The sequence below is a fragment of the Phlebotomus papatasi genome, chromosome 2 (genome assembly GCF_024763615.1).
Source record: "Phlebotomus papatasi isolate M1 chromosome 2, Ppap_2.1, whole genome shotgun sequence".
NCBI classification, from domain to species: domain Eukaryota; kingdom Metazoa; phylum Arthropoda; class Insecta; order Diptera; family Psychodidae; genus Phlebotomus; species Phlebotomus papatasi.
In genome coordinates, this window is record NC_077223.1 from 38,413,361 (window position 1) to 38,441,128 (window position 27,768).

The 27,768-nt window shown below is 35.8% G+C and overlaps 2 protein-coding genes across 2 annotated transcripts in view; one reads left to right on the plus strand and one right to left on the minus strand.

The window, feature by feature from the left end:
- Positions 1-18,350, minus strand: part of LOC129804081 (intermembrane lipid transfer protein Vps13D) — a 69,234-nt gene extending 50,884 nt beyond the window's left edge. The window contains exons 1-3 of the mRNA XM_055851111.1: positions 17,906-18,350; positions 11,486-12,108; positions 6,786-7,971 (exon numbers count right to left, since the gene is read on the minus strand). Coding sequence (XP_055707086.1) covers positions 6,786-7,971; positions 11,486-12,108; positions 17,906-18,002 — 1,906 coding nt within the window. The 5' untranslated portion in view covers positions 18,003-18,350. The remainder of the gene's footprint in view (positions 1-6,785; positions 7,972-11,485; positions 12,109-17,905) is intronic.
- Positions 18,351-18,837: 487 nt separating this feature from the next.
- Positions 18,838-27,768, plus strand: part of LOC129804128 (solute carrier family 25 member 35-like) — a 20,082-nt gene continuing 11,151 nt past the window's right edge. The window contains exon 1 of the mRNA XM_055851209.1: positions 18,838-19,392. The gene's annotated coding sequence lies outside the window, so the exon portion shown is untranslated. The remainder of the gene's footprint in view (positions 19,393-27,768) is intronic.

Genomic DNA, 27,768 nt, shown 5'->3' on the forward strand with positions numbered 1-27,768 from the left:
ACTGACCCATCTTCTGAGGCAGTAAAGACTCTTGGAATTTCCTGGGATCCTAAGTCTGACTGTTTTCGATTCAGACTGAATCTCCCTAACATCCCTGCAGAGTCCACTACAAAGAGAATCGTTATGTCCGTAATTGCGAGGATTTTTGACCCTCTTGGAATGATCGGTCCTATTCTCACTGTTGGCAAATTAATTCTGCAGGAATTGTGGAATTTGAGTATCGGTTATGACACAGTTATTCCCATTGAATCTCAAAGGTCTTGGAGAAACTTTCTGGATTTTCTCCCATACATTGTGAACCTTTCCATTCCCAGGTGTGTTACCACTCTTTCATTGGTCACTCATTGGGAAATTCACACCTTTTGTGACGCTAGTCTTCTCGCTTATGGAGCGGCATGTTTCTTGATTTGTGAAGATGATAACCACAATCGTACATCCCGTCTTCTCACAGCAAAATCCCGCGTCACTCCAGTTAAAAGGGGAGACCCTGATACGCCTCCAATTCGCACCTTGACCATCCCAAAGGCAGAGCTATGTGGTGCTCTTCTTGGCGCTGAATTGGCACATTCTGTGTCACAATCTATCCAGGTTGATAATTGCTTTTTCTGGACAGATGCGAGCGTCATCTTGTGTCAAATCCACAATCCCAAGGCCAAGCGCGAGGTGTTTGTAAAAAATCGTGTGAACAAAATTTTGAGGATTACCTCCGCCAATCAGTGGCGTCATGTTTCCACGGCGGAAAATCCTGCAGATATTGTTTCACGCGGAGCAACACCTGAGCAGTTGATGACCGCGGAGCAATGGTGGAGTGGGCCTGAGTGGCTAACTAAAGATCAGTCTTATTGGCCCTCACCCTTCTCCTTCTCCGAGTTTGGGTTTGAAACTGGCAGCCTGAGCCAATGTCTCGTTTCCTCCCCCAATAAGGTCGTAAGGAAATTTGATTCAATCTACGAACAGCTATCTTCTAATTTCAGCTCCTTTGATAAAATGAGGGCTGTTTTGGCTGTCGTTCTTTTCAGAGTCGTTCCTCGATTCAAGACGAAAATTCGCCCGGTTCGCATGACTCGGGGCTCTCCTCATTTACCAATTGGGCGTCCTACGATAAAAGAGCTTCGCATCGCGGAGCATCTACTTGTCAAATGGGAACAAGAAGTCCACATGAATGAGGTTAGGGTTGCGGTCATGAATGGAACATTAGATTCCAAGAGAAACCTGAGGCAAATTCGCAACCTTCGTCCTTTCCTTGACTCTAATGGTGTTCTTAGAGTCGGTGGACGTTTGAATAATTCCTTTGAGTCATTTGACTCCAAACATCCGATGATACTTCCCAAGGGTCCTTTGGCTGAAAAAATTGCTCGTAGAGAGCATCTCCTCATGCTGCACGCAGGCCCCCAATTACTTTTGGCTTCAATTCGCCAAAAGTACTGGCCACTTGGAGGTAGAGTTCTCACCCGGAAGATCTATCGGTCGTGTATAAACTGCATCCGTGTCAATCCACCTACTCCTGACCAACTAATGGGTAACTTGCCTCTTTCTCGAGTCACAAATATTCGACCCTTCCATACCACGGGCATTGACTTTGCTGGTCCCTTAATGTTAAAGGAGGAAGGGCGAAAGGGCAGATTCAGAAAATGCTATATTGCTGTATTTGTGTGTTTATCCACAAAAGCTTCCCATTTGGATTTGGTCAGTTCTTTGTCCACTGATGCGTTTATGGCATGTTTGAAAAGATTTGCCTCCAGACGTGGTATTCCCGCCAAATTCTTTTCTGACAATGGGACCACGTTTGTGGGGGCTGATAGGGAATTGCGAGTTTTATTCGACAGCGATCAACTTAAGCAGACTTTGTACCCATTCCTCAGTGCAAAGGGAATAGAATGGTCTTTCCAACCCCCTTGTGGCCCACACCATAATGGTTTGTGTGAAGCCGCAGTGCGTTCTTGCAAGTCGCATTTGAAGCGAGTCTTGAGGAACGCTCAATTAAATTTTGAGGAAATGACTACCCTTTTGCAGCAAATTGAGGCTGTACTAAATAGTCGACCTCTCGTCCCTCTCTCTGAAGACACCAACGACCCTACAATCCTGACACCGGGACATTTTCTTGTGGGCTCAGCTCTCACGCAGCTTCCGGATCCCGACGTTACAATGATCAATGTCAATCGACTTGATAGGTGGCAATTTTGCCAGCGTTTGGTCCAACATTTCTCCCAAAGGTGGAAAAAGGAATATCTTCACACCCTTCAAACACGAAATAAGTGGTTTCTATCACGTCCTAACATTGAGATTGGTGAAGTTGTTCTGTTCGTGGAGGAATTAATGCCTTCCACTCATTGGCCTCTTGGAGTTGTTGTCCAAACTTTTCCTGGCAAAGATGGGAAAGTCAGGGTGCTAAAAATTAAAACGGCTAGGGGTGTTTTCACACGACCAATTACTAAGGTAGTCCGTTTGCCAGTTGGTGGATTGGAGGCTGGTGGAGACTCAGAGGGTGATTTCTAATCATTCACGAAAATGTTCGATTCAAACGGTTTCCGATCCCTTTGTATTGGCAATCCCAGTAAATTTCGGGAATGAAAGATGAAATTTTCACGGCTTGAAGTCTTATTTCAGATTTGATCGTTGATCAGAGATCCCCTATTTTTCTTTTCAGTTAAATAATTAAAATTTCAGTTTAAATTTCATAAAGATAATTTATTTCATTTTGAATTTAGTTTTTTCACAAAGGGGAATTTCTATCCTGAATTTTCTTTTCTTTTCTAATGAAATAATTAACGTAACGTAGCTTCCCTTTCATTAAATAAATTGAAGGAGCACACTTTATATTGTATACGCGATGTTCGCGACGCGGAGGATGTTCATGCATTTTATGCATGAATTATCTTTTTTGATCTTTTGAACCCTAATTTTATTTTGGAGACTTTCGATGCAGCATATGCTGCATGTCAATGTGCAAATTGCACTCTTCTATTTAGTCTATCCCACTTTAACCTTCACTTTCCGCTCAGCCTTCAAAGAATAAGCATCTCGCGAACATCGTGGAAATTTAATTTGTGAAAAAGTTGAATAAAATAAAGCCCTTAAGGCAAATAATAAAGTCTATCAATCAGTATTAAACAGTGAAGTTATATTTTTATAAAACTACCGCCGCTCTGACGGCCAAAGGTGTTTTGGAAGGCTCTGAAGAAGCAGCAAAATTGAAGTGGCCACATTTCATCTTTTTTTGGCCCCTCTTCACCAGCTGATAAACCCATTTCAGGTAAAGCCCCAACACCTGTTTTCCTTCTTTTTTTTAAATTCCTTTATCAATTGAGACCGAGTTTTAAGTTCACTCGGAGACTAATGCCCTATACAGACTTACGGCTTAACCCGAGAAACGGCTTAACGTAATTATAATCAAGATAATGAGACTACATTTCCATCAGTTTTCCACTAACTAAGCCGTTTCTCAGTCTAAGCTAAGAGATGATTTAGTTCGAAACTTATGGAAGATCATTATTTTGATTATTATTGATTTTGAGATTCCGGTGATCCACTTCGATTCATCCAAGGAATGATCTTGTGGGGGAAACCTTCGTGCCACCGCTCGGCTTCTAAAGTGGTTTGTCTGGCCCACGAACAGAGAAGATGTCCAGCCTTATAAAGGCCATATGACAGCATTTGATAGCATACTGGGACTTAGATGTGTTTTCAAGCAACGAAGGAGACGCGAAGGATATCTAACGGAGTGTAACAAAGCTGCAAAGTAGCAGCAAATCTTCCCAGGAGATGCGGAAGAGTTTGAATTTAAAATAATGGCACTACTGAGAATCCCAATAGATTCTTCGTTTTTCTTTCACCCAGTTAGCAAAGTGGCCCATCAGGTCCATGGATATTTTTAATAGTCTGAATAGGCATCCCCCTCACAATTTTGGACGATTAGAAAAGGCAATTAACCGTATTTAGAAGAAATTTTGATGTTTTCCTAGGCTCAAGAGTTCATGTGTTATGTTATAACCGATTCCAGTCAAAATCCTGAACGCCAAATTCTAAAGAGACAACATTCCGCAAACCAAAATCCCGATGAGACAAGATCCTGAAAAGCTAAAATCCCGAAAAGCCATTCCGAAAAGACAATATCCTAAATGGGTCTAAATCCCGAATTCGCCTAAATCCTAAATTTGTCAAAATCCCGAAAGCCAAAATCCCGATGAGACAAAATCCCGAAAAGCTAAATCCCTGGAAATCCAAAATCCTGAAAGTCAAAATCCCGAGACAAAATCCCGAAAAGCTAATATCATAAATCTGCCTAAATCCCGAATTTAACTAAATCCTGAATTCGTCAAAATCCCGATGAGATAAAATCCCGAAAAGCTAAAATCCCGAAAAGCCAAAATCTCGAAAAGCTTATATCCTAAATGAGTCTTAATCTCGAATTTGCCTAAATCCTGAATTTGTCAAAATCCCGATGAGACAAAATACCGAAAAGCTAAAATCCTGGAAATCAAAAATCCCGAAAGTCAAAATCCCGAGACAAAATCCCGAAAAGCCAAAATCCCGAAAAACTAATATCCTAAATATGCCTAAATCCCGAATTTGCCTAAATCCTGAATTAGTCAAAACCCCGAAATCCAAAATCCCGATGAGATAAAATCCCGAAAAGCCAAAATCTCGAAAAGCTAATATCCTAAATGGGTCTTAATCCCGAATTTGCCTAAATCCTGAATTTGTCAAAATCCCGAAAAGGTAAAATCTCTAAAATCCAAAATCGCGTAATCCAAAAATCCTGAAAGTCAAAATCCTGAAAACCCAAAATCTCCAAAGACAATTTCCTGAATAGGTCTAATTCCCGAATGAGTCAAAATCCCGAAAGCTAAGATCGCGGAAGTCAAAATTCGAAAAAACCAAAAGTCAAAATCCCGAACGTCAAAATCTCTAATAGTCGAAATCTTGAAAAGAATGAAATTATACGAAAGAAAATAAAACACAAGAAATTATTTCTTTGCCTCCAACGAGCGTAGGTACAATCGTGGGAAAAGATCTTCTGTAGATATCTTCTGTAAGAATTCAAGATTTTGACCGGGATCAGTTACAATCTTTGGTCGCTGGTAAATTGAGGTTAGGTTGAGGTAAGACGGCGGTGGCCGCTATCACACAAACATTGAAGTTTTTATACACCTACATCTCTGTCTAAATTTTTGCTTTCAAGAGCTCTAGCTCAAAAGCAGTATTTGAAATAAATGAAATGAAATGAAATGACTATCGACCTCTTGTATGGGTTTTACAAAGTTCGCTAAATCAAAAGAATTTTTGGTAATTTAAAGGCCTTAAAATTTATCTTAATAAACAATAAAAGCGTTTCGTGGAACCGAAGCTTACGTAAATACGAAAAGCAAGAAATTGAATTGCCTAATTACAGGCGCAAAAGCATTTTTTACAGTAAACATTTCAATAAATTGTTTGAAATATTGCTTGAAATGTTGAAATGCTCCTCTTTGGAGACCTCCTTGAGGTCCTTTATCTTTGATGCGATAAGGGAATCTTTAAAGGCGAAAGCCCTTAAGAAAATCGCGTAGTTGAGCGCTGTTGCTGCAAGGGGTTACTTTTACTGAATAAATCGAACGATACCTCTCCTGAATTGGATTGGGTAACTTACAGGCTAGCACTAGAAACGCTCTTAGAAGGAATCTGCACCGCTCCGAGTGAAATCTATGAATTTGACTCAAATACAAACGATGAGTTTAACCGTTGAGGATCTCAGTGGCGCAATAGGCAAGACCTTTGAGTCTTGGACGAGTGAGATCCCTGACTCGACTCTCACAGTTGCGAGTTCGAGTCCCGCCCGGTACAAGCAACTGAATGTCAGGAAAATACATTTTCACTGTGATAAAACGTAATAAAAATGCACCGCCTCTGTCCAAAAACTTCGGGGCACGGAAGAAGCATTCGCATCGTGGGGAAGGTGCTCCTGGACGGTCTACAGTGGACTTAGCACATTATTCCAACACGGGATATACGACACGACATTGTAAAAAATATATCCTGTAAAGGAATTCTGTAACAGTATGACAATGTCATATGACCAATTAAAAAAAAATTATGTGATAAATTCGGAAGAACTAATCTTAAATCCGACTTACGGCGTTATCACACTTGCACATTAAAATTTTAATGTGATTCACATTAATTGTCGCTTGTGAGCGTCCAAATATGTTATTTGTGTCTTTGAGTCACTTAATATTTGGGGTTTTTCTATTTATTGATAAAGAAATGGACTTGGCCTGAAAAAAATAAGTTTAAATTTACATAAAGCATAAATATTTTTCACATTAAAAAATTAAAGGGAAAATCGCATTAATTTTTCGCATTAATGCTATAAATCAATTTATATCAAATTTTGCGGGCCAAGTCTACCTTTCTATCAACAAATAAATCAAATTTTGAATATAAAATGATTCAATCACACAAATTACACATTTGGACTCCCACCAGCGACAATTAATGTGAATTATATTAAAATCTTAATGTGCAAGTGTGATAACACAGTTAGATGATTTACTAAAAACTTCATATGGCTACTTGCAATTGTTATTTGATGCTCATTGGGCTTTAATGTTGTCCTGCTCCGAAATTGTACCACGAAAATTTGTCATATGACATTGTCAGTGTTACAGAAATCCCCTTCTGGATTAATAATAATTATACCGTTTCGAAGATGTTGTAACTGACATTTTTTAAAGAGTAGGGTCTTTCCGGATCGTCAAAAAGGGAGTACAAATGATACAAAAAATTTTATTAAAAGAACAACTTACCAGTATTGTAGACAATATCCAGACTTTGTGACTTGACAAACAGCCTATAATCCGCAGAATAACTCAGTGGCTTCCTCTCATATTGCAGCATGAATAATGGTTCCGCGGGAGCCGGAGGTGTCGGTTGGGGTGTCGAAGTTCCACTGAAAATATTCGAGAGTGTTCTTTTTGGCTGTTGCTGCTGCTGCCTCAACTTAATTCCCGGCTCCTCCTTCACCTGTGGCCTTATGACATCCAGAAACTCCGTATTGACCGTAATTCGGTCTTTTAGATGCACTGAACCCAATGACAATCCCACCAAATGTGAAGCAGATCTCGGACGTGATTCCACAAAAAGAATGAGATTCTCAAAGAGAAACTGAACCATCGGTCGGGATTCTGCTCCGGGAGAGCCACTGCAAATGTCCAGTGTGCCCTTTTTGAGTGTGAAATCAAATTTGCCAAAAACAGCATCTCTCTTGAGGACGGAATTCGTATCAACTCCCGTTGACAGTCCATTGAGAATCTCATCTTCAAGTTGATCTTTTGAACTTTGTGAATTGGAATCGACACTTTGAGAATCATCCTGAGGACTTTTGGCATCATTTGTGCCATTACTATACCATCCCAGCCACTGAGGAAACCACAGATGCAACATACTCCTTCCGTGGTTGGCATCCTTTGTGGCTTTCACTTCAGGATTGGGCATTTTTCTCATACAAATCTCCCGGAGAAACTTCAACTCTTCATATTCTCGCATCCTTTCAACCTGATCTTTGTGCTCTTTCTCTTCTGAACTCAACACTTCATTAGGATTACATATGAGCTTTGAGTAAATCTCCAGGTACCTCATATTCTCCTTCACATATCCCACCTTGAAACAATTCGCTGTCTTTAGGAAACCATGGCATCTTGCAGCATAGATCCACCAATTTTTTGGTCCTTCATGGATCGTATGATTTGGTCTGAGAAGATGAAATCGCCGATACTTTGCGATATCATCCAATCCTCGAATGCATTCAACCATTTGATTGTACTGCCAATCACTTAGTGATAGAGACACCTCTTCAAGTACTAAATCACAGACCAACCGAGGACGACTCCTTGTCCTCAAAGGAGTCTCACTGCGATCCCTCTTTAGCTTCGCCTGAGCACTCACGGGACTCACAATGTACTGATGGGAGAACTTTGTCTTTTCCATGGCATTCTAAAACACAGAATTTTCAAAGATACTTTTTTACAAGACAGTTTTTTTTATTGAATATTAAGATATAATGACTTTTTTTTAAGTAAATTGAATCTTATTTTCAAAGCTTCATGGAAAGACAAATTAATCCCTTAAACGACTTTTGACTACAGAATTATCTCTACCAACTCTTTGTAGAGGCGTTTATGTAGTCCTTTTTGAAATAAAACGCAAAAAAACCAACGATTAAATCCGCATTTATTCTGCCTAACGTTAAAATAAAAGGGTAATCCTAAAAAAAACTATTGAAACCGATTCAGACTGGTCAGAAATTCCAAGACCTTTCCAACGAGGCCAAACATTATACCATTTAGTTAACATATACGCTATTTGGAGCCATTTTATATTCGTATGTTTTATGAAATGTCCGCTATGATAACTTTTAAAGCATATCCAAAAATGAAAAAAAATAGCACTACGCGTTTTCGATCAATCGCATAAACATGGTTTTCGAGGAGGACAGGTCTGGGGAAAAAAATAGGAGCATGTTACTAATACGCATGCCGACTTATGGGAGAGGTCCTTCGAAGATCCCAAGTCTCTATCTCTAACTGTTTGGCCTCTAGAGTTAGCAACGGACAGACGGACAAATAGCGTTACCTCATTAAACACAAATCGTCCTAAACGCGAAGATATGTTGGGAAAAATGTTCCACGTGACAGAAGGTGGAAATTTTACGGGATAAAAAAATTGAGTGATAAGCCTAGATCAGCTTATAAAAATGCGATTCTTACATTGCAAATTCGGTTTGTGGACAAACTTCAAGAATTTTTCATTTTTGGAACTAATGCTAATTTCATTCAATTTGCGCAAAAGTATATGAAAATTTTAAAGTCTATTTTCTCGGAAACTATGAGAGATAAAGGCCTCCAACTCTACATCCGTTTAGAGAGTCTACTTCAGGCTTGAGATGTGCGAAATTTCACTTGAAAATTAAGAAAAGTAGCTGAGAAATGCAAGAAAATAGTCTGCGAAAATCCACGAAAAATTCCGCGGCACACGAAAATCTGCGGAAAATTCCGCGGCCCGCGAAAATCCGCGGAAAATTCCGCGGCCCGCAAAAATCCGCTAAAAATCCGTGATCTGCGAAATCCGCGTAAAAATTCCGTGGTCCGCGAATATCCACGGATAATTCCGCGGCACACGAAAATCCGCAAAAAAATCCACGTCCCTCGAAAATCCGCGAAAAATTCCGTAGTTCGTGAAAATTTGCGTAAAATTCCGCGGTTCGTGAATATACACGAAAAATTCCGCGGCCCACGTAAATCCACAATAAATCCACGTCCCTCAAAAAACTGCGAAAAATTCCGCGTTCCACGAAAATCCGCAAAAAAAATCCACAGCCCGCGAAAATCCGCGAAGAATTCCGCAGTTCGCGAAAATCCGCGAAGAATTCCGCAGTTCGCGAAAATTTGCGTAAAATTCCGCGGTTCGCGAACATCCACGAAAAATTCCGCGGCCCATGAAAATCCGCAAAAAAATCCTCAAAAATCTCACGACCCTCAAAAATCTGCGAAAAATTCCGTGGCCCACGAAAATCCGCAAAAAAATCCACAGCCCGCGAAAATACGCGAAAAATTCCGCAAGTTCGCGAAAATTTTCGTAAAATTCCACGGTTCGTGAATATCCACGAAAAATTCCGCGTCCACGAAAATCCGCAAAAAATCCACAGCCCGCAAAAATCCGCGAAAAATTCCGCAGTTCGCGAAAATTTGCGTAGAATTCCGGGGTTCGTGAATATCCATGAAAAATTCCGCGGCCAACGAAAATCCGCGTAAAAACCGTGTTTTTTTACGAATTTCCGTATAGGGTAATTGGTCTAAAGCGAGACAGTTTGGAAAGTTGGACAAAGTAGTGTTGAATGTGAGACACCTCCTTAAAAACTTGATAATAAATCAATTAAATATTTCAATTTTCGATAAAAAGATTATTAAACCTAATTTTGTGATTATTTAAGAAGTTAAAAATGCAAAAGTCGTTATTAAACAATCAAAGAGTGGCTTGCAAGAAAAATTAAAAAAATGTATTGCATGCGTGATATTCATAACCTTGATACAGTAGTTGTCATTTTCTCTGTTTCTTATGGAAGTTGCTAGGAACTAGCAACAAAACAAAACTAGTGTTTTGTTTGATTTTTCCGCATAATTTGTGAAATATTATTAAGTCCGTAGTGAAAATCGAAGGACATACATCCATTTAAAAGGTGAATCAAAAATATTTGTGAAATATTACATTTAAAAAGGATAGAAAAGTGATTTAATTTCGTGTTGCTTTCAAAACAAGTTTTATGAAATCTTGGACAAGTTGATTTCGTTAATGAATTTGGTGGTTTTGTGCAGTGAAATCATGTTAATAAGGACGACAAAGATCCTTAAGTATCCGGAGAAATAGTTGCAACAGCAGTTAGCAGCTGATAAGGAAAAAATCTCCTAGAAAAGGCTGCAAGGATTTCCAGATTCCGAAGACCACTTTTTCTGATAGATTGGGTAGTAAATATCGCAAAAACACCTGGAGAAAGACAAAGGGTAGCCTCTACAGAACTCTCAAAGCAAGTGGAAAAGGACCTGGCTGGATGAGGTATCCAAATTTGCTAAGAAGTTGCATCCGCTTTAAAGCTTAACTGCTGGACAGCGCGAGGCGTCTATATTAAATTTACAGAACCTCTTTTTGATTGGACGTCTAGGAAGTTCTTGGTAATTAGCGTTCCTCAACTGTTACCCGGACATAAAGGAGGAATTAGCATAACCATCCAATGTGCAAGTATACGCAAAAAACCCTCAACATTTGATTTTCTACATATTTCGCATAATATTTCGTCATTAATATCACTATGTCCAACTTTCCAAAAATTTTTGTCCAACTTTCCAAAATTTTGTCCATCTTTTCAAAATGTGTTGTTTTTTAATTTGATGGAATATTTCAATTAATTGGTTGAAATATCTATTAAAAACTGTTAAGATTCTGTTAGAATATTTCACAAGGAATCTCATGATGCAAAGAAAATGAAAAAAATATTTATTTATTCGGCTTAAAAATGCATTTGAAATTGAACTTTTTCTTAAGTGTCTCTCTTTCCACCATTCACCCTATCTTGGAACACAAAAATTTGGGAAACAAACACCTCTCATATTCGTCTCAGAGATGCTCCAAACATCTACCCTGAAAATTTGAGGCCGATCAGAACAAGTCTATGAAATTGCCAATTACAATAGGTATGATTATGTAAGAATCACACCTAAAAAAATAAAATAAAATTGCAGAAATAAACGTGTAATTGAATTAGAGATTCCACTATTTTGCATTCGAAGAATTTCTGTTAACAATTAACAATTTTTACTAAAACAAATAAGTATTGAAAAAATAAAATGACCTAAAAAATAAGTTTTTTTCATTAAACTTCAAATATGTTAGATGCTAATTATATAATAATGAAAACCATTAAAATAAAAAAAAAGTAATAATATTAGAAACTCACCGCCAAATCGCTGGAAGGCACCTCCCCAAAAGTCTCGTGACTGTCCAATTTGTCCCAGTAGAGAGACAATGCCTGAAGTTCCAGGAGTTTGAATGAGGCTGTGTTCTGACTACTGGTAAATCCAGGCTGCCAGTTGGAGTCACAACTCTGAGCAGAAAGCCACTCAACTGTGATGCCGCATGCAAATCTGTGATTTGGCACAGTGATCGAATCCTCATAGCGAATATGAACATCACTGATCTTCAGCTGAAGATTCTCCACAATATTCGTCACCAGTGACGTCCCAAAATTCATCCAACCCGAATAGGATGAAGCATAGTAACCACTACCTTCAATCGATGCCTCTCTGGCTGCCCTCCACTTTGCCTCCAACCGATCTAACCTGGCCACTTTAAAGTCCACATCAGCTTGTTCTTCAGCTTCAGCGTCCCATTCCTCGAGATTCACAGGACCCACTACCACATTGACTTTCTCAATGTAGATGCGCCAGGGTGCCGTCCAGAACTGACGCACGGGCACCTGCAACTTGATCTTGCCCACTGAGCCACTCAGGGCCTGCAGGGGAAGCCCTAAATTCCTCAAGGCATCGCGCCGCAAAGGAAGATTTTCAAGCTCAACTTCGCCTGAAAAAATAATGATTTTTGTTTCTTGAAAAACATTTACCACATTTAATAAAATTAAGTAGAAAAAATATTATTAACTTGAACTCGTTCAAATGTTTTGACAGAGAAACAATATTGTAATTTATCAATTGTAAATTTAGTATTTATTTGATCCTAATTTTTTCTCATTATTAAGGTGAGATTCTTAAACAATCTCACCTACTATAATCCTAACAAAATTTCATGTCCTCCGATCGCGCTCAAATTTGGCCAAAATGTGTTTCGCCACTTCCTGATCACGAATATATGGATGGCTAAAAAACGTTCCCGGCCGGCTGCTCTTTGGAGCTTAATAGCTCCCGAACTAAGAGAGATATCGGCTTGCGATTTTCGGCAAAGATTATAATATATCGTATGAAAATTGCAACACGGTGCATTGACCTCCAATCCCCATTTTGAATACCCCCTTTTTTAGCTTTCTCAATAGCTCCGTCCCTATGGCATCGATTGGGCTCAAATTTTAGTATGTTATAGCTGGGTCTTGAACCCTTCGAGCAATACCAAACTTAAGGTCCCCTGAAGGTTGAAAGGCTCTCATGAAATGCCACTTTTCTATTAACATCGCAAGTTCATAAAACCACCGCTAGGGGCGCTATTTTTAAAAAGAAGATTTTTCAATTTTCTAAGTTAAATAACTCAAAAATTCCTTTGTGCATCGGGCTGAAATTTTAGTATGTCGTAGCCGCTGATTATACCTATCAAACAAAAAAATACTTAAGTCGATCGATAACACCTGACCCGAGCTATAAGGGGTCAAAGTTCGAAAATTGATCGACCTCTATCTCCAGTTCTAATTAACATTTTGAGCTAAATTTTGGGTTTTTGGTTTCGTCTCGATGGGTACTTTCAGATGGAAGTTCAAAAAGTCACCACAGGTGGCGCTGCGATAGCGTCAAAATTCATTAAAATTCAAACTCATTTTTCTCAAAAACACCATTTTGTGTAAGTTAATCAAATCTTAGAGTGTTGTAGTCCAGTCTAGGTCGTTTTCAAAATGGGGCGTAAGTGCGCTGTGGTTATAATAGAAACTGAGATATAAGGGGTCAAATTCATGAAATTCAAAAAATCATATCCTCGGTTCTGTTAGACCGATTTTGATGAGTCAGGGCTGAAACGAAAGATCTTATAAAATGCTACAACTTTCTAGAACATTTGAACTTCGTAAGACCAACACCAGGGGCGCCACAGTCGAAAAACCAATTTCAATACCACATAACCTCAATTATATAGACTGTCGCTGAACCGATTTTGATGATTACTTCGACATAATTGTAGAGGACATTTATGTCTACATTTCGTCCATACATCATTTTTCGATCAAACTACGCTATCTCTCCGATTTTGCCGTGTAACTCTTTCCGGACCGCAGCATTATGCTGCATGCGAATTTCATCATTTTTTAATCAAAAATATCTAAGCTCAGGAATTAATTGAGGCCCTACAAAAAATGTCTTACATTTGGACATCCTTATAGTTTTTAATCATCGACAAGAATAGGATTTTTATCAGTTCTGAATAATTAAAAAAAAAGCATTGTTTTCACACAATATTCATATCCCAGTGAGCACAGTTAGCAGAAAAAATAGCATTTTCAGCATTTTTTTTGCTGAATCGGTCTGCTGGCCAGTCAGCAGCTCTCGAACAAAAAGTGCTAAGCAAATACATGAAAATGGCACTGTTTAGCGCTCGCAGCAGATAATGGCAGAACTAAACACTGTCGGTAGATGGCGCTTGAAACCATTTAGCAGATTTTCTCTTTCATTTTTTTTTCTTTTTCTCACAAAATGAACTTGGAATTTCCCCTGCAATTACTTATCAACTTGGGGGATATTATAATCACGGTTTTTATTGCCTACACAATAAAAAATCTTGTAAAAAAATAACGTGTAATTTCCAAAATACCACTAGAAAAATTGTAAATTTTGATTTTTACCACTATTAAAGTGGCAAATTTTGTGTAAAAATTTTCAGCGTGTAATTCAAACATGTAATTTTTACGTATGTATGTTTATGTTTTATAAACTTCATTATATAAGGGGCAAGCAAGTTGTAGCCTTATAAGATACCCAGAGGAGGTGACCTGCTTATGCAATCGATTTGTGTGGGCTCAAAACTGTTGTGAGCTCTACGTACTATATCCTATCATTTGTACGACCCCTGACGAACTCAAGTTCGTCTCTCACTGGTGAGATCATATAGTTAGATCTCGCCGATCTCACGATCGTAAATCATAATTTGGAAATGTTTATATTAACTTGTCTGTGGATGTTTATCTTATAAAGTGTCGACTTATATGAATCACTCTTTGACAAAAAATCAGAATGACCAAAAATGTATATCTTGCGAAATTCCAAGAAGTAGCATAAGATCATAAAATTCTAAAAATAGCCCTGATCTAATAAAGGACAAAGAAGATCGAAGACAAAGAAGATCGAAGGGAGAGCAATCATATAAATATCATGTATCAATAGAAAGAAAGAAGAATAAAGTGGACATCGAAAGAAGCAACACGTCTTCTTTATTTCTCATCACTTTGATTTCTCCGCTCGGAAATCATAATTATATGATTGACTAAACCTAAACTAATGCACTAGACACACTTACGATTAAAGTCCAGAGACGACTAAGCTCGTACATAGCCAAGTCAGTTCCTGACACACTACAAACGAGGCTTAGCATTTTCTGGTATCCACAAAACATAACTTTCGTGGGTTTTTATGCAGATATTTTTACTGAAATGCATTAATACTCCTCTGAAAATGAATTACAATTAGTGGCGAGGTGGAAGCCAACTCGCGACTTAAGCCGATTCCCGCGATTCTAGTGAATAATTCTTGTTATACGTGAATTGTCAAGTAAATTTACAAGTAGTTTAATTTCCATTAGAAATATCTGCATAAAAACCCGCGAAAATTATTTTTTGTGAGTGCCAGAAAATGTTAAACCTGTGTGTAATGTGTCAGGAACTGATGTGTAATGAGTCGTCTCTGGACTTTAGTCGTAAGTGTGTCCAGCACATAATACAGTCGTCTGTACGTCACCAGAGTCACTGATCTAGAAAGGAGACATCGCGTCTAGAATAGGTAGGTTTGCCTTAGCAGAGCATTTATTACTATAAGACGGGAAATTTAAAATCTTCAATTAGTTCTAAATTTCTAGAGAATTGTCTGCCTTTTCAATGCCTTCGACTTTTTCTTTGTCAACGATCAAATTCGTCTGTAGAATCGGAGATATCTTCACTGAGAGAAATCCGAAAAAGTTAAAATAATATTCCGGAAATGTTAATTTTACCCTGCAGTATTGATCCGAAATCGGTGTAAACATTATGCTTTTTAGGTGTATTAAGGGTTAAAGTTACCCTTTTTCATGTTAATTTTACCCTTCGAAAAGGTGTAAAATTAACATTAAAAAATGTTGATATATTTTTACACCTAAAAATTGTTAAAGTTATGAGGAAAAAAAGTTAATTGCAACCTCTTTTTTTTCTCAGTGTTCATTAAAGCTCCTAAAAGATCACAAAACAGTTTTGCCTAGATTATGGACGCAAAAGCACTTCAAAATCAAAATGATAAGCATCTTCATTTATCATTAAGCACAAAAGATTTAAAAACAAACAAAAATGATCTAGAACTAGATTATTGCCTAATGCAATTTAGTTGTACACTTGGCACTAGGTCTTACTGAGGCGTGGTCTATTTATTATTAAGCAAGACCCTTTTAACGCTTTTAACCCTTAAAAGCTCTCATAAAGTTCAAGAGTTCAGTTTTCGGAGGTTTTTTTATAGACATTTAGGGGAAATGCTTCTAATTTTGTCCAGTTTCTTATTTTGGACACTTTGAGGATAACATTGGACACTAAAAATAAATTGATTAAAATGATGGATTTTTATTCCAATATTTGATGAATAATGAATTCTATCTAAATATTTGTTCTTTTTGGAATATTTTAACACTAAATACGTTAAAATTTGAATATGATTTGAGTTGAAATTGCTTTGTTGAAAATTCAGTGTGAGCAATTGCTTACGAGAAATATGACAGAACTTCGTGGCTTACTTCAGTCTTATTTAGTTTTGGTGAAGTACTAACAAAGTTTGTTCGCTGTTTTTGAGTGATATTATTGAATATTCATTGAATATTGTGTTGATTCACGTTACTGATGATTTGTACATTTGACCTGAAGTGAGATTTGCCTTGTGAATTATATTTTTCGTGTGAAAAATGGGAAATTTTTTAAGACATTCACCAGTGAGGTGATGATTCTTATTTTGGACAGGTGTTTTTCTCACGAAATTTCGTGAAGTTTTAGCTTTTGTGATGACTAGGTTGGACAAATGCCTAGAGAAATGAAGGAGCATCATCTCTACGAAAGAGATGCAGTGAGAAATGCCTTGAAAGGCTCCCGGAAAGGGCAGGGAATGAGCGAATCCGCACGTACTTGGAGTACCGAAGTCAACTCACTTTAATGAATGATATGGAAAGTTTCTGGGCTTCTTGTGACATTCCACGTTTCCCTTACATGAACAGGAAGAGGACTTGGTAAGATTGGTTCATAAAATGAAGAACAATGGGCATCCTGTTGAGGCGGATTATCTGTCCAAATTTACAGACAAGTTGTAAAAATTAATAACCAAGTTGTCCAAAATAAGAGTCAAATTCACCTCTACATATCAATTCATTTTTAAACGTATTAAAACTAATTTTAGTAAAAATGAGATGATAAATAGCTTGCCAAGTTTCTAAACAATCCTTCTGAAAAGAGAGTAACAAACAAAGTCAATTAGTATTGAAAATATGGCACTTCAAACTTAGGATATCGATGCTTATATGCAGACTGTCCAAAATTATAAGCACTTCCCCTATTTTTCCTCTTAGAAAATTTAAACATTTTAAACTTATTTCACTGTAAAGGCGTCTACACATTGGAAGCAATTTTCGTCAAAAATTTCGTTTTTGACAGAAATTTGACGTTTCCCCCTACAACGCTGCAGGGAATTTCCTTCAAAAGAGCAATTTTTGACAAAAATTGCTCCCAATGTGTAGAGGCCATAACAGAAGAGGGCGTGACTTAGAGTCACTTTTGGGCGGAGCCTACTAGGTCCTTGGGAATTTTTTTTTTTTTGAAGTTATGTCATTCTTTTTTGCATCTTTTCTTATGAATACTTTGAAGTAAATAACTCCTTATAAATGACTCTGAAGTTATTAAGATTTTTAAAACAAAAAAGTGTAATAATTAAAATATAGAGATATTAAACATTTTATAGCGAGTACATCTTATTACTCATAAAAATATGAATGACGATAAGTTTAATAACAAACTTTCATAACTTATAATTTAATAAAAAGATTTTTCAACATCGTCATTCCACCAATTTAATAATAATGAACCTTTTGTTAAATTGCAAAAACCCATTTGAGGGTTAATTGGAGAATTCCGGCAAGTGAAGGAACAACAGCGCATCGATCAGAATCAGCAATCACAGATAAGAAATTTAATTGTTCAGCATTCTGATAGATAATTAATTTTTGCAACGACACAAATATTTCTCTGTGTGTGACGGTATATCCAGCATTATGCTAATTTAAATTGCTTTTGTTGTCATTTCTTTATAGCACCTTTCCGGGAAATATCAATTTGCACTTATGTAATCATTCTTTTGGTAGAAAATTTGGACTTTATGATGGACATTGGACACAGCAGGGATAAGAGGAAGGATTTTGCGTAAATTTCATTAATAATTTTGGTCTTTTTTCTCACCTGAAAGTAGAGCAATTGTCAGCTGAGCTGTGTTGAGATTTCCTACGTATTTCCCCAGGTAATTGTTCAACACCCACGCTATAAGATCCCTCAGCATCTTCCTCAAGTTTCATGGGTTTGCAGGACAGTGAAAAATTTGCACAATTGAACTAAATTCGATTGTTATTTAGCGATGAGAAAGTTTTAAGAGTGACGCTACCCCATTGGAATGTTCTTTACGTAACGCACTCAAGGAAAACTGATGCAGCTGAGAAAATCACTGAAAAATCAACTAAACCACAATTGTTTCTGGATAACTTCACTTTAATCCGATTGAGGGATGTTTCAGGAAACTTTTTTGCACTTTTATTCCGTGGAAATGTTGAGATATTTTTGTGAAATTGATAATTTTTCTCTTGCAATTACCACACACTTTTTTCACAGTCAAAACACACGATGAACTGTCATATATGTTGTCAATGTTGCTTGACGGTATAACAGTATTGCCAGATGAAATGGGAACAGTTCTCAATGTGTTCTCAGTGTATCGATAAAGTAATTAATTTTCTTAGGAAATTTAATAAAAAATCGGGAATGTTTTAGAATTTTCAGACGAAAGAAAAGACTTTTTAAAAGTTGAGTGAACAAATAGTAGTGTTATTTCCAAAAACCATTGAAAGAATTGCAGCGTTGAAGAAAAAAGAAAATGTCTGAGGCGTAGTAAAAAAATCCAATGTAATAAATTCTTTGCTGATTTTGGCGGGCTTTTTAATCTCCTTTTTGGCGCCTTTTTAAATTTGTGACTCAGAAGAATTCCCGCCAAATTCTAATTTTATCTTCTATCGCGAGTATCGCGACCTTCCCCAATCGTCATCTCTGTGACTACTGATAAATCGTCACAAGACACCTCATATAGCCCCAAATGATGCAATGACTTCTCAAAAAGCATTCAGTTGTACAATTATCTCAGTGTGAGCACGCATAAGAATTTTTCAAGAGAGCAACTGGCAACAAGATACCTTCATAATCTCACCTGAACCCACAATCTCTCGCTTATCAATTTGCCGGGAATGGCAGAAAAGACAATAAGATCAATGTAAATAGGTACTAAAACGTGAAATCTCCCTAAAGACATTAGAATTTGCCTCAAGAAAATGCTTTACGTAACGTCGTGGACAATTCTATTAAAAATCAATGGTGCAGAATATACCTTAATGTGCGATGAGTGTGATAAAAATGCAGATAGTCTACCCGATGTCCAGTGATAAAAACATAATATGATCAATACAGTGACTCTGTGACCTGGGATTTTTTTTTACTTAAAAATCTTAGGAGCAATTGGTGATTTTGCTGTTTGGAAAAAAAACACTCAAGTTTCAGTATTTTTCACTTTCTATCATTTGGCCACCGATCTTCAAATCTTTAGCTACTGATAAGCTTCAGAAAGGGTTAATCAGTGTCAAAATCGCAAGTGCAGCTACTGCATCAAGTGAGAAGAAATTGCAGTGGTGAGTACATCGTCCAATTTAAAATTAGAAATAGATTATTTTGAGCAAAATTATGAACACGAAATAATGAATCATAAGCCAAGAAAACCAAAAAAAGCAACAAATAAAGTGTACAAAGTGATTACCAATAAAGCGTACCGCAAGGAACGCAAGTTTTAAAAATTGCCAAAGAAATAATTTATTAAGTTTTCATGGTTGAAATCAAATTAATTGATTTCTCAACAAATATAGCCTTTTTCTTGGTGACTTTTCTTGCTAAAAAAAATAAAGAGACAGATAAAGAATGTCAAGCATCTCAAGTATATGACTTGCAAATTGAATTTTATAATCGTTTTACAGAATGATGATGAACAGAACTATTATTAATTAATTAATTAAAATAAACAGGTCTGAATTTTTTTAAGCATACAATGAAGTAAACGAAGAAAACGACTCCATATAAAATAGCAGAATATTTATGAAAGTTCCCCACCTTCGGGGCAGTTCCAGACAAAAATGGGGCAATTCTAAACAAAGAACTTACGATAATAAAGGATAAACGTGCCACATACATTTCGACATAGTTGCATGCAAGCGCCAAAGTCTCAAGTTTGAAATGTAATACAGTGGGACCTCGATAGAGTCAACCCCCGATAGAGTCAATCTCCAATAGAGTCAACAGCTGTTTTTTCACTCTACGGACTCCGATAGAGTCAACTTGGACCCAAATTGAATCCGATAGAGTCAACTTTCTCATTATTATTGAACTTATAATATTGTACACACGGCTCTTCGTTATCCGGCTGACTGGGGGACAAAATGACATTTAGGTTTTTTGAATGATCAACGGTTTTTATATTTTGTGCTGTGTGAATCTATTTTCTGTCTGTCAAAGAACAAGAGAATTTTCTTCGTTGTGTGCTTATGTTTCATTTTTTATCACAATTATGTATTAAAAACTTCGATAAAATGCTAATAATACTTTAATTCACACGGGAGAAACTTCATGTTTAGTAAAAAATAATTTTAAATACATAACCGCCAGTGTTTGGCAGCTGTCATCCGGATAACGAAGTGCCGGATAACGAAGAGCAGTGTGCATGACTTTTTCGAAATTAAAATCAGTATTTTGGTGTATCAATGTAACGTTTTTAACCCTTTGAACACAAGAAAACAATACATATTATGATAAAATTCGTATATTAACCTTGTACTCAATTTCCGACAAAATAATTTTCTTTTCGTGATTTTAAACGTTTTAACCGATTAAAAGTTCTCTTATCTTTTCTTTCTTGTCTTAAGATTTTTTGATTAAGCCCTATGATCACGTATGACGTGTTTTACTGTAATCACAAAAAAAAAACGATTTTAGCGTTGAAGGGAGGGGTAGGGAGGAAATGAGGATCATAATAATAATTCCCAAGTTGACTTATTAAGAGGTCATCTGAAGACTCCAAGTATATAGTGTAGATATCTCTAACCATTTTAACGCCCATTTTTCAGAACAAGGAGAAAATGAGAAACATTGGTTTTATAGCTCTTTTTGTGAAGTTTAGAGCCATAGTTTATGACATAACGAAAAGAACAACTATTAATCTCTTCTTTCATACAATAAAAGTTTAAAATAACAAATAAAGTCTAATTAATAACGTTAATTGCATCACAATTTTCAACAATTAAATATCTACCGAAGCTGTTCTTAAAAAAAAAGTGAAAAAAGAAATGTTTAAGATACCATTTCCTTATCTTAACATCGTGGATGGATCTCAATATTATCACATGGATAGTAATTTTCATTTAAGATACTTACTAATAATAAAAACATTCCGTAAAATCAGTCCGATCACTCCTTAATCTCCAACTTTTACCCAAACATACGACTTTTTTGGACCAGAGGGTGTAGAATTTAACTCTTTCGTGTCAAACTTTTATTCAGCAGATAAATTCATGTAAAATTGAGTTTTTCCTAATGCTTTATGATCAAATATAATAGTTCAGAGAGGAAAAAAATTTTCCATGGCGTGAAAACTCGGAAAAACCCTGGGTCATATATGACCCTATTGTCCTCAAGGGAAGTGTACATACCATTTTCAAAATCTATATCACGGGCTTTTTAAGAGTTTTTTTTTTTGCTTGAAGTTACTAATTTGGCCAAAATCATGGCAAACTGGATTGTCTTGATGAACACTGTACTCCTGGTGTTCAAGGAATCTTCCTGGTAATCCCTTGAACAGTCACTGTCACAATATTTTGAGTGGTATTTGGCAAAAATAAACTTATCCACATGTTTATTCACACACAATATAATTGCACAATATGTGACGATTGCAGAATACTCTAAAATATTGCAAAATATGTTATAATTCATCAGATATAAGATGAAATGTCCAGGAGCAAGATGTCCCACCTGCATTTCACAAAGAAAAACAATGTCCCAACTACATCTCGCTATAGGTTTGGGACGAAAACACTGTTACCCTTGCCGACAATAGGGTCATATATGACCCGGAAAATTCTACACGCTTTTCTGGAAAATTGAGAGTAGTTTATTATATCAAAATATGCAATATACAATCTTTGGATATTCTATTTTGTGTTTCTAAAGAACTTTCTGCTGAAAAAAATAAATAATTATAAAAAATTTTGAAAAAGAAAAGTCATTTCACAAAGTTCGAAATTAGTGATTTTTGATCTCTATTTTCTTTTCCTGAATATCTGGAGTCTTGAGAAAATTAGCCAAGAATCTTACATCCTTCTAGTTATTATGACGTCGTGCACAAACCGATAGATTTCCATTAATGTAAATAGTCAAAAAAAATTGTTTTTCCCCGGGTCATATATGACCCTAATGACGCGAAAGAGTTAAGGGTTAATTTAAAAAAAAAATCTACTATCGTGTTAAATTTATCAATTATCTAGTACAAACATAAAAGAATACCCCTTTATATCAAAATTTCACATTTTAATTAATTTTTTTCGGACTCCGATAGAGTCACCGAATCCAATGGAGTCAACAGGCCTAGAAATAATTAGTTTACTCTATCGAGGCCCCACTGTATTTGTAATACAAATTGAATTTTTTATTCCTTCTTCATAAGGAGTATTGCTTGGAACCTTGTAGACAGTTTATCGTCTTTATTTACTCTTAAATCATTCTTAATACATTTTAAAATGAATAAAAATGTAGACATAGCTTTGTTTCCTTATTTCGGCCATCTTCATTCTCATAGTTCTTTGCCCTTCGGGAAATCTTCCAATGCCTTTTTCACATCATCTCGTTTGTCGAACCTACATTTTTTGTTATTTTTCTGCATTGTGTAATCTCTAAGATTATGCAAAAACTAAAAATTCATGGAATGGAAATTCGAAGAACAAAAAAAACGTGGCCGGAATTGCAAGCCGGCCGGAATTTGGTACACTTACCCGATATATTGGATGATTGCATAAGTTCGTGGAACTTTTTCACGCAGGTCGTTAAGGGGTATCCCGTAGCTTACCTCCACCATTCATGTTTTCTTTTTTGCTTGTACTAGAAAGATTATAATGTCTTACATCCCTCTAATGCCAAATATTCTTCAAATAGGTCGATATGTCCTTTGGTGAACTTTTCCAAAATGTGGCACAAAAAGGTGTATTTGCAGCATTTAATGTTAGGCGAATTTTGGAAAGGTCCAAGTGATGGACTTCCACGGAAAAGCATTTTAGGCGTTTATTTTTAGATCATGCTCTTGCTCTTAGAATGATTAAAAGGTGTTTTGGAAAATTCCAAAATATGGATTTATCCTTCGAAACATCGACTCCATTTTAAATGGCCTCTAACATTGATGGCAATATTGTGAGTATCCTAGTGGAAAAAAATTTGTGAATAACAATTGAAGAGATTGTTAAGATGTTGGACAATAATAATTTCATCATATTTCGCTATTTAGAAAAGCTTTGATACGCTTAAAAGCGCAATACATGAGTGCTACATTTTTTCACTGAAAGGAATAAAGGAAACCGCATGAATTCAGGGAATGTAGCCATTTCTCTCCTGATATGTTGCGATGAAGAAATTTTTCTTAAATCGATCTAATAAAACAATATGCAGCGGAAAAAGTCTTGGAAAAAACAGCCAACCTTCTTGCAAAAGCTAATTTGCATAAATTGTAAATTTTATGGGATTCCTAGGAAATTAATCACTTTGAGCTACTTCCATCCGATGAAAAAATCAGAGAAGATAAGCACTTTGCCTAATTCGTTAGATTCAATGCGCTTTGCTTAACACTAAACTTACCAATTATCACTATCAAACTTTATGATTTTTTTAAAAATATGTATGTAATATATTTTTCAGTGTTTAAATTTTAACCTTTTCCTCTTTTCCAAGGAAAATTTATTTGAGTATCCTACACCGCGGTTTGTCATTTGACCGAGTGAGCTAGGAAAAACGACCAAAAACTTTTGGTAGGATTAGTGTTGATAAAAACATCCGATTTTGGTCAAAAGAAAGGGTATGATCTTCCAAAATGACAACTCTAAATCGTGCGACTAATAACAGACGCTGCTAAAATTACAGGAGTTGCAATAGGAAATTCTCTAGAAGTTGGAATATTCTTCAGATATTGACCATTCAAAATATCATTTGTTCCAATCTCTGGACAATAGTTTGGTTGCAAAAATATGAATTCTGCTCAATCTGTCAAAAAGGACGAGCTTTATTCAAGAAAAAACAGGCTCTTCCTTAAAAAATGAAATTAATAAGCTTATACATACATCTTTCGAGGACAAGTGTTAAGATCAATGGAGACCATATCCTTGCAAATAATATTTCTAAAAGAAAATATCTGTTGAAATTTACATTTGGGAGTCCTACGAACTTATGCAATCATCCAATATTTCTAAGTACTTAAAAATATAAAAAAAAAATTGGTGATGATTTTATTTAAGAATTCTACCACTTTGTAAATGTAAATCGTCGACTCCAAAGATTATTGTAAATCTAAAATGCAGCTTTTTAGGAGAAAGGTTTAAAATTTGACAGCTAATATTAATTTTCATTAATTAAAACACAATTAGTGTACTTTTAACTTTTGATACTAAATATTTTATTATGCTTAGGCAGTGAATATCTTCAGGTTAACGATATTTTTAAATTATTTACAGTAAAATTGTAAGCAAAAAGTTCGATAATTGTGTCGACTGATTTTAAATTTCTTTCTCATAACTTTTGCAAGAATAATCAATATAATATTTTTGGGGATGTAGATTTAGAGCAGAATCACATTAACAGTTAAATGCTCACCGTATTTCGTTGATTTGCGAATTTTCATTGGAATTCATTTCACTGGGGGCAAAAAGATGAAAATGAGATGAATAAATTGAAATTGAAAAAAAAATTGAAAAAAAAATTCTTAGGGGAAAGTGGTCTGCCTTTGAATGCGGCAGCCTTTGAATATCGTAATTTTTTCAGTTTTCTTTAAAGCATAAATTCTTTTCTATTAACTATTAGATAGCTATTCATAATCCTCACAAGTCATCAAAAAATGCAGACCCTAGCTCTTATTTTCTAGGTGCTAGGGCAAAAAAAACTAAACTGAGCTCTAAACTGTAATTTTGATGTTCCACAATTCATGTGTTTTTTTCATAATCAAAATAATTTTTCGAACAAATCTTCTATTGTGAATCATAGAAGGTTATTCTTGGATGGTATTTCTCCAAATACATTTTGATTCAGATGAGACAATTTTTGTGGGTGATAAAAGTTTGCAAATATTGCTCTGCGGCAGCCTTTGAATCTTAATGTTGTGTGCCTTTGAATCCTCTCTTTCCATGCACTGAAACATCTGACAACTTCCTGTCCGGGAGCAGAATAGAACTCCTACTTTGGTCTGACGAATGTCATACAAATACTTATAACATGCTATCTTGCTCCGGCCAGGATGTTTCAAACTGACAATTGTCAACTTCAATTGCGTTTTATTACAAATTTTCAAGTGAAAAACAGTGCTTCAGAAAAATGTAAAAAATGTTGTTGTATAATGACTTTTGACTACAGTGGTGGTTTTATTGAGTGCATTAGGGTTCATGCTAATCAATTATGGGCCGTTTAATGTTACAGACCTAATATTTTCAGTGAAAAATTAAGATTCAAAGGCTGCCCAACCACATTCAAAGGCAGACCATGCAGGCTGCCTTTGAATATATCGACATAACATTTTCAAGTTCCTCACCAGGAAAAACTGAGGACTTGCGAGTCCTGAATGGGGTAAGCATAGAAGCTTAATGAACAAGAGAATTTTTTGGTGTAGTGCAAAGTAAAACTCATGTTGTAGTTTACTCTGAAAAAAATCTCAAATTTTGAACATCATTTTCCGTTCAAAGGCAGACCACTTTCCCCTACGCAAATTCTTAATTACCGTATTACCTTTTCTTATACTCGGTGGCACTAGGTGAAAAAAGTATAAGAAAATTGAATAAATAAAATGAAAATGCGATAAAAGGTGAGCAAAAAAAACTGTAGGATTTATTTGCTACAGCTTTACGTACTGTTTTTTTTTGCTCGCCGTTTATCGCAGTTTCGTTTTATTTCTTCAGTTTTCTTATATTATTTTAACCTAGTGCCACAGAGTATGAGATAATATAACACGGAAATTGAGAATTTGCGTAAGAACTGCAATTAAAATGAGTAAATTAATGAAATACGGTGAGGCTTTGACGGTGACGGTGAGCATTTTACTGTCAATGTGATTCTGCCCTTATCGTTTCTATATCCAATGATACCATCTTTTTATACTACTGTAACTAAAATTACAATAGTCATGACAATAGTCTTGTTTGGAGCTGACGAATAGCTTCTGGTCAAAATCATTTTTATTATATCGCACTTTGGGAATTTGAGTGGCACTTTGATGATTTTTCGATTATTACAGAATAGAGAATTTTGTGCACTTTTGGAATCCGGTTTTATTTTGAAAGTGTGTAATGAAGATTTTCTGTAGTTTTTGATTTTACAAACCCTTGTTTGCTTCATATGAAATGCTTTTACGATTTAAAAAAGTAAAAGAATGACATTTTTGCATAGTATACGGCGCTGCACACAACCCAGATAATGGTAATAATATGATAATTAACACTTGGATGGACCCTAGTGGCAGCCGCTGCCAATTTAGTTTTCAATGTTATTTTTTATAGTGAAGAATATATCATTTCGCCTGGAGGCCTAATTGAATGTGTGCAGAATTTATCTGGCTATTTTTTCGTTATAAAAGTTTTAATAAAAATTAAATATTAATGTAAATATATTGCAAAAACAAAAAACTGCACTCGGAAGGACCAAGTGGCAGTTGCTGCCATATGCATTTTATATGAGGGTTTGACATTCTGCAGATGTTATTTTCTTGATTATTAATATTTAAAAGCCCTAAAAGAACAGTTTGAAAGTATTTTTGCTAATTATTGAGATGAAATATAGGGAAAAGTGACATACCTTTAAATGCGTCAAAATCAGAATGCTTCAATTTTTCTCTTATTTCCCAAAGCTAAAATTCCATTTTGTTAAGTGAAGTTAATAGATAATAGTTAATAGTATTAACTATTGTTCATAAAGTAGAATTTTTGCTTTTAAAAATAAGAGAAAAATTAAAAATTCAAAGGCTGCCGTATTAAAAGGCACACCACATTCCCCTACTCCATGATTCTGATAAAGATGAAAACATCGAATGGTTAGAAATCTTTAGATACAGTACCCAAGAAGATAAAATTTCTGATTCAGACACCAGAAAAGAACTGACTGAGGCTCCGAATGTTAAAATATATGTAAAAATATTAAAATATTGTGTAAAATCCGATAAGTGGCAGCGGCTGCCACTTGGTCCATCCGTGACACTTTTAGTTAGGGTTCTACGAAGTGTTAAGCACAAAATCAAATTCTTTTAATAATTTAATTAAAAAAAATGTTTTTGAATTAATCAAATTAATCTATGCAATGTGTCGCTCTTGTGTAAAATCTGAGTAAAATTTTCAGAAACTGTATTAATAGTGGCGTTTTTTATAAGAATTAGAGTGGCACATTGTGCTAAAAGATCATATTTCACCTTAAAATATTCAAGTTTTTTTTCTCACAACTGTAAAAAAATATTTTGAATCCTTTTAAATAAATCAAAGAAAAAATCTCAAATGGGTAAATTTCTTTACTTAGCTTGATAAGAATATTTCAGTACTTTTGGGCAATTAAATTTTATCGACCAGTCTGCTGCAGGCTAATGTCCTAGACACATTGACGACTTAAGCCGAGAGACGGCTTAACGTAATTATAACCAAAACAATGATTTGACTAAATTCCCATCAATTTCCCACTAACAAAGTCGTTTCGCGAATTAAGTCGGATTAGACGGAAATATAATCTAATCATTATTT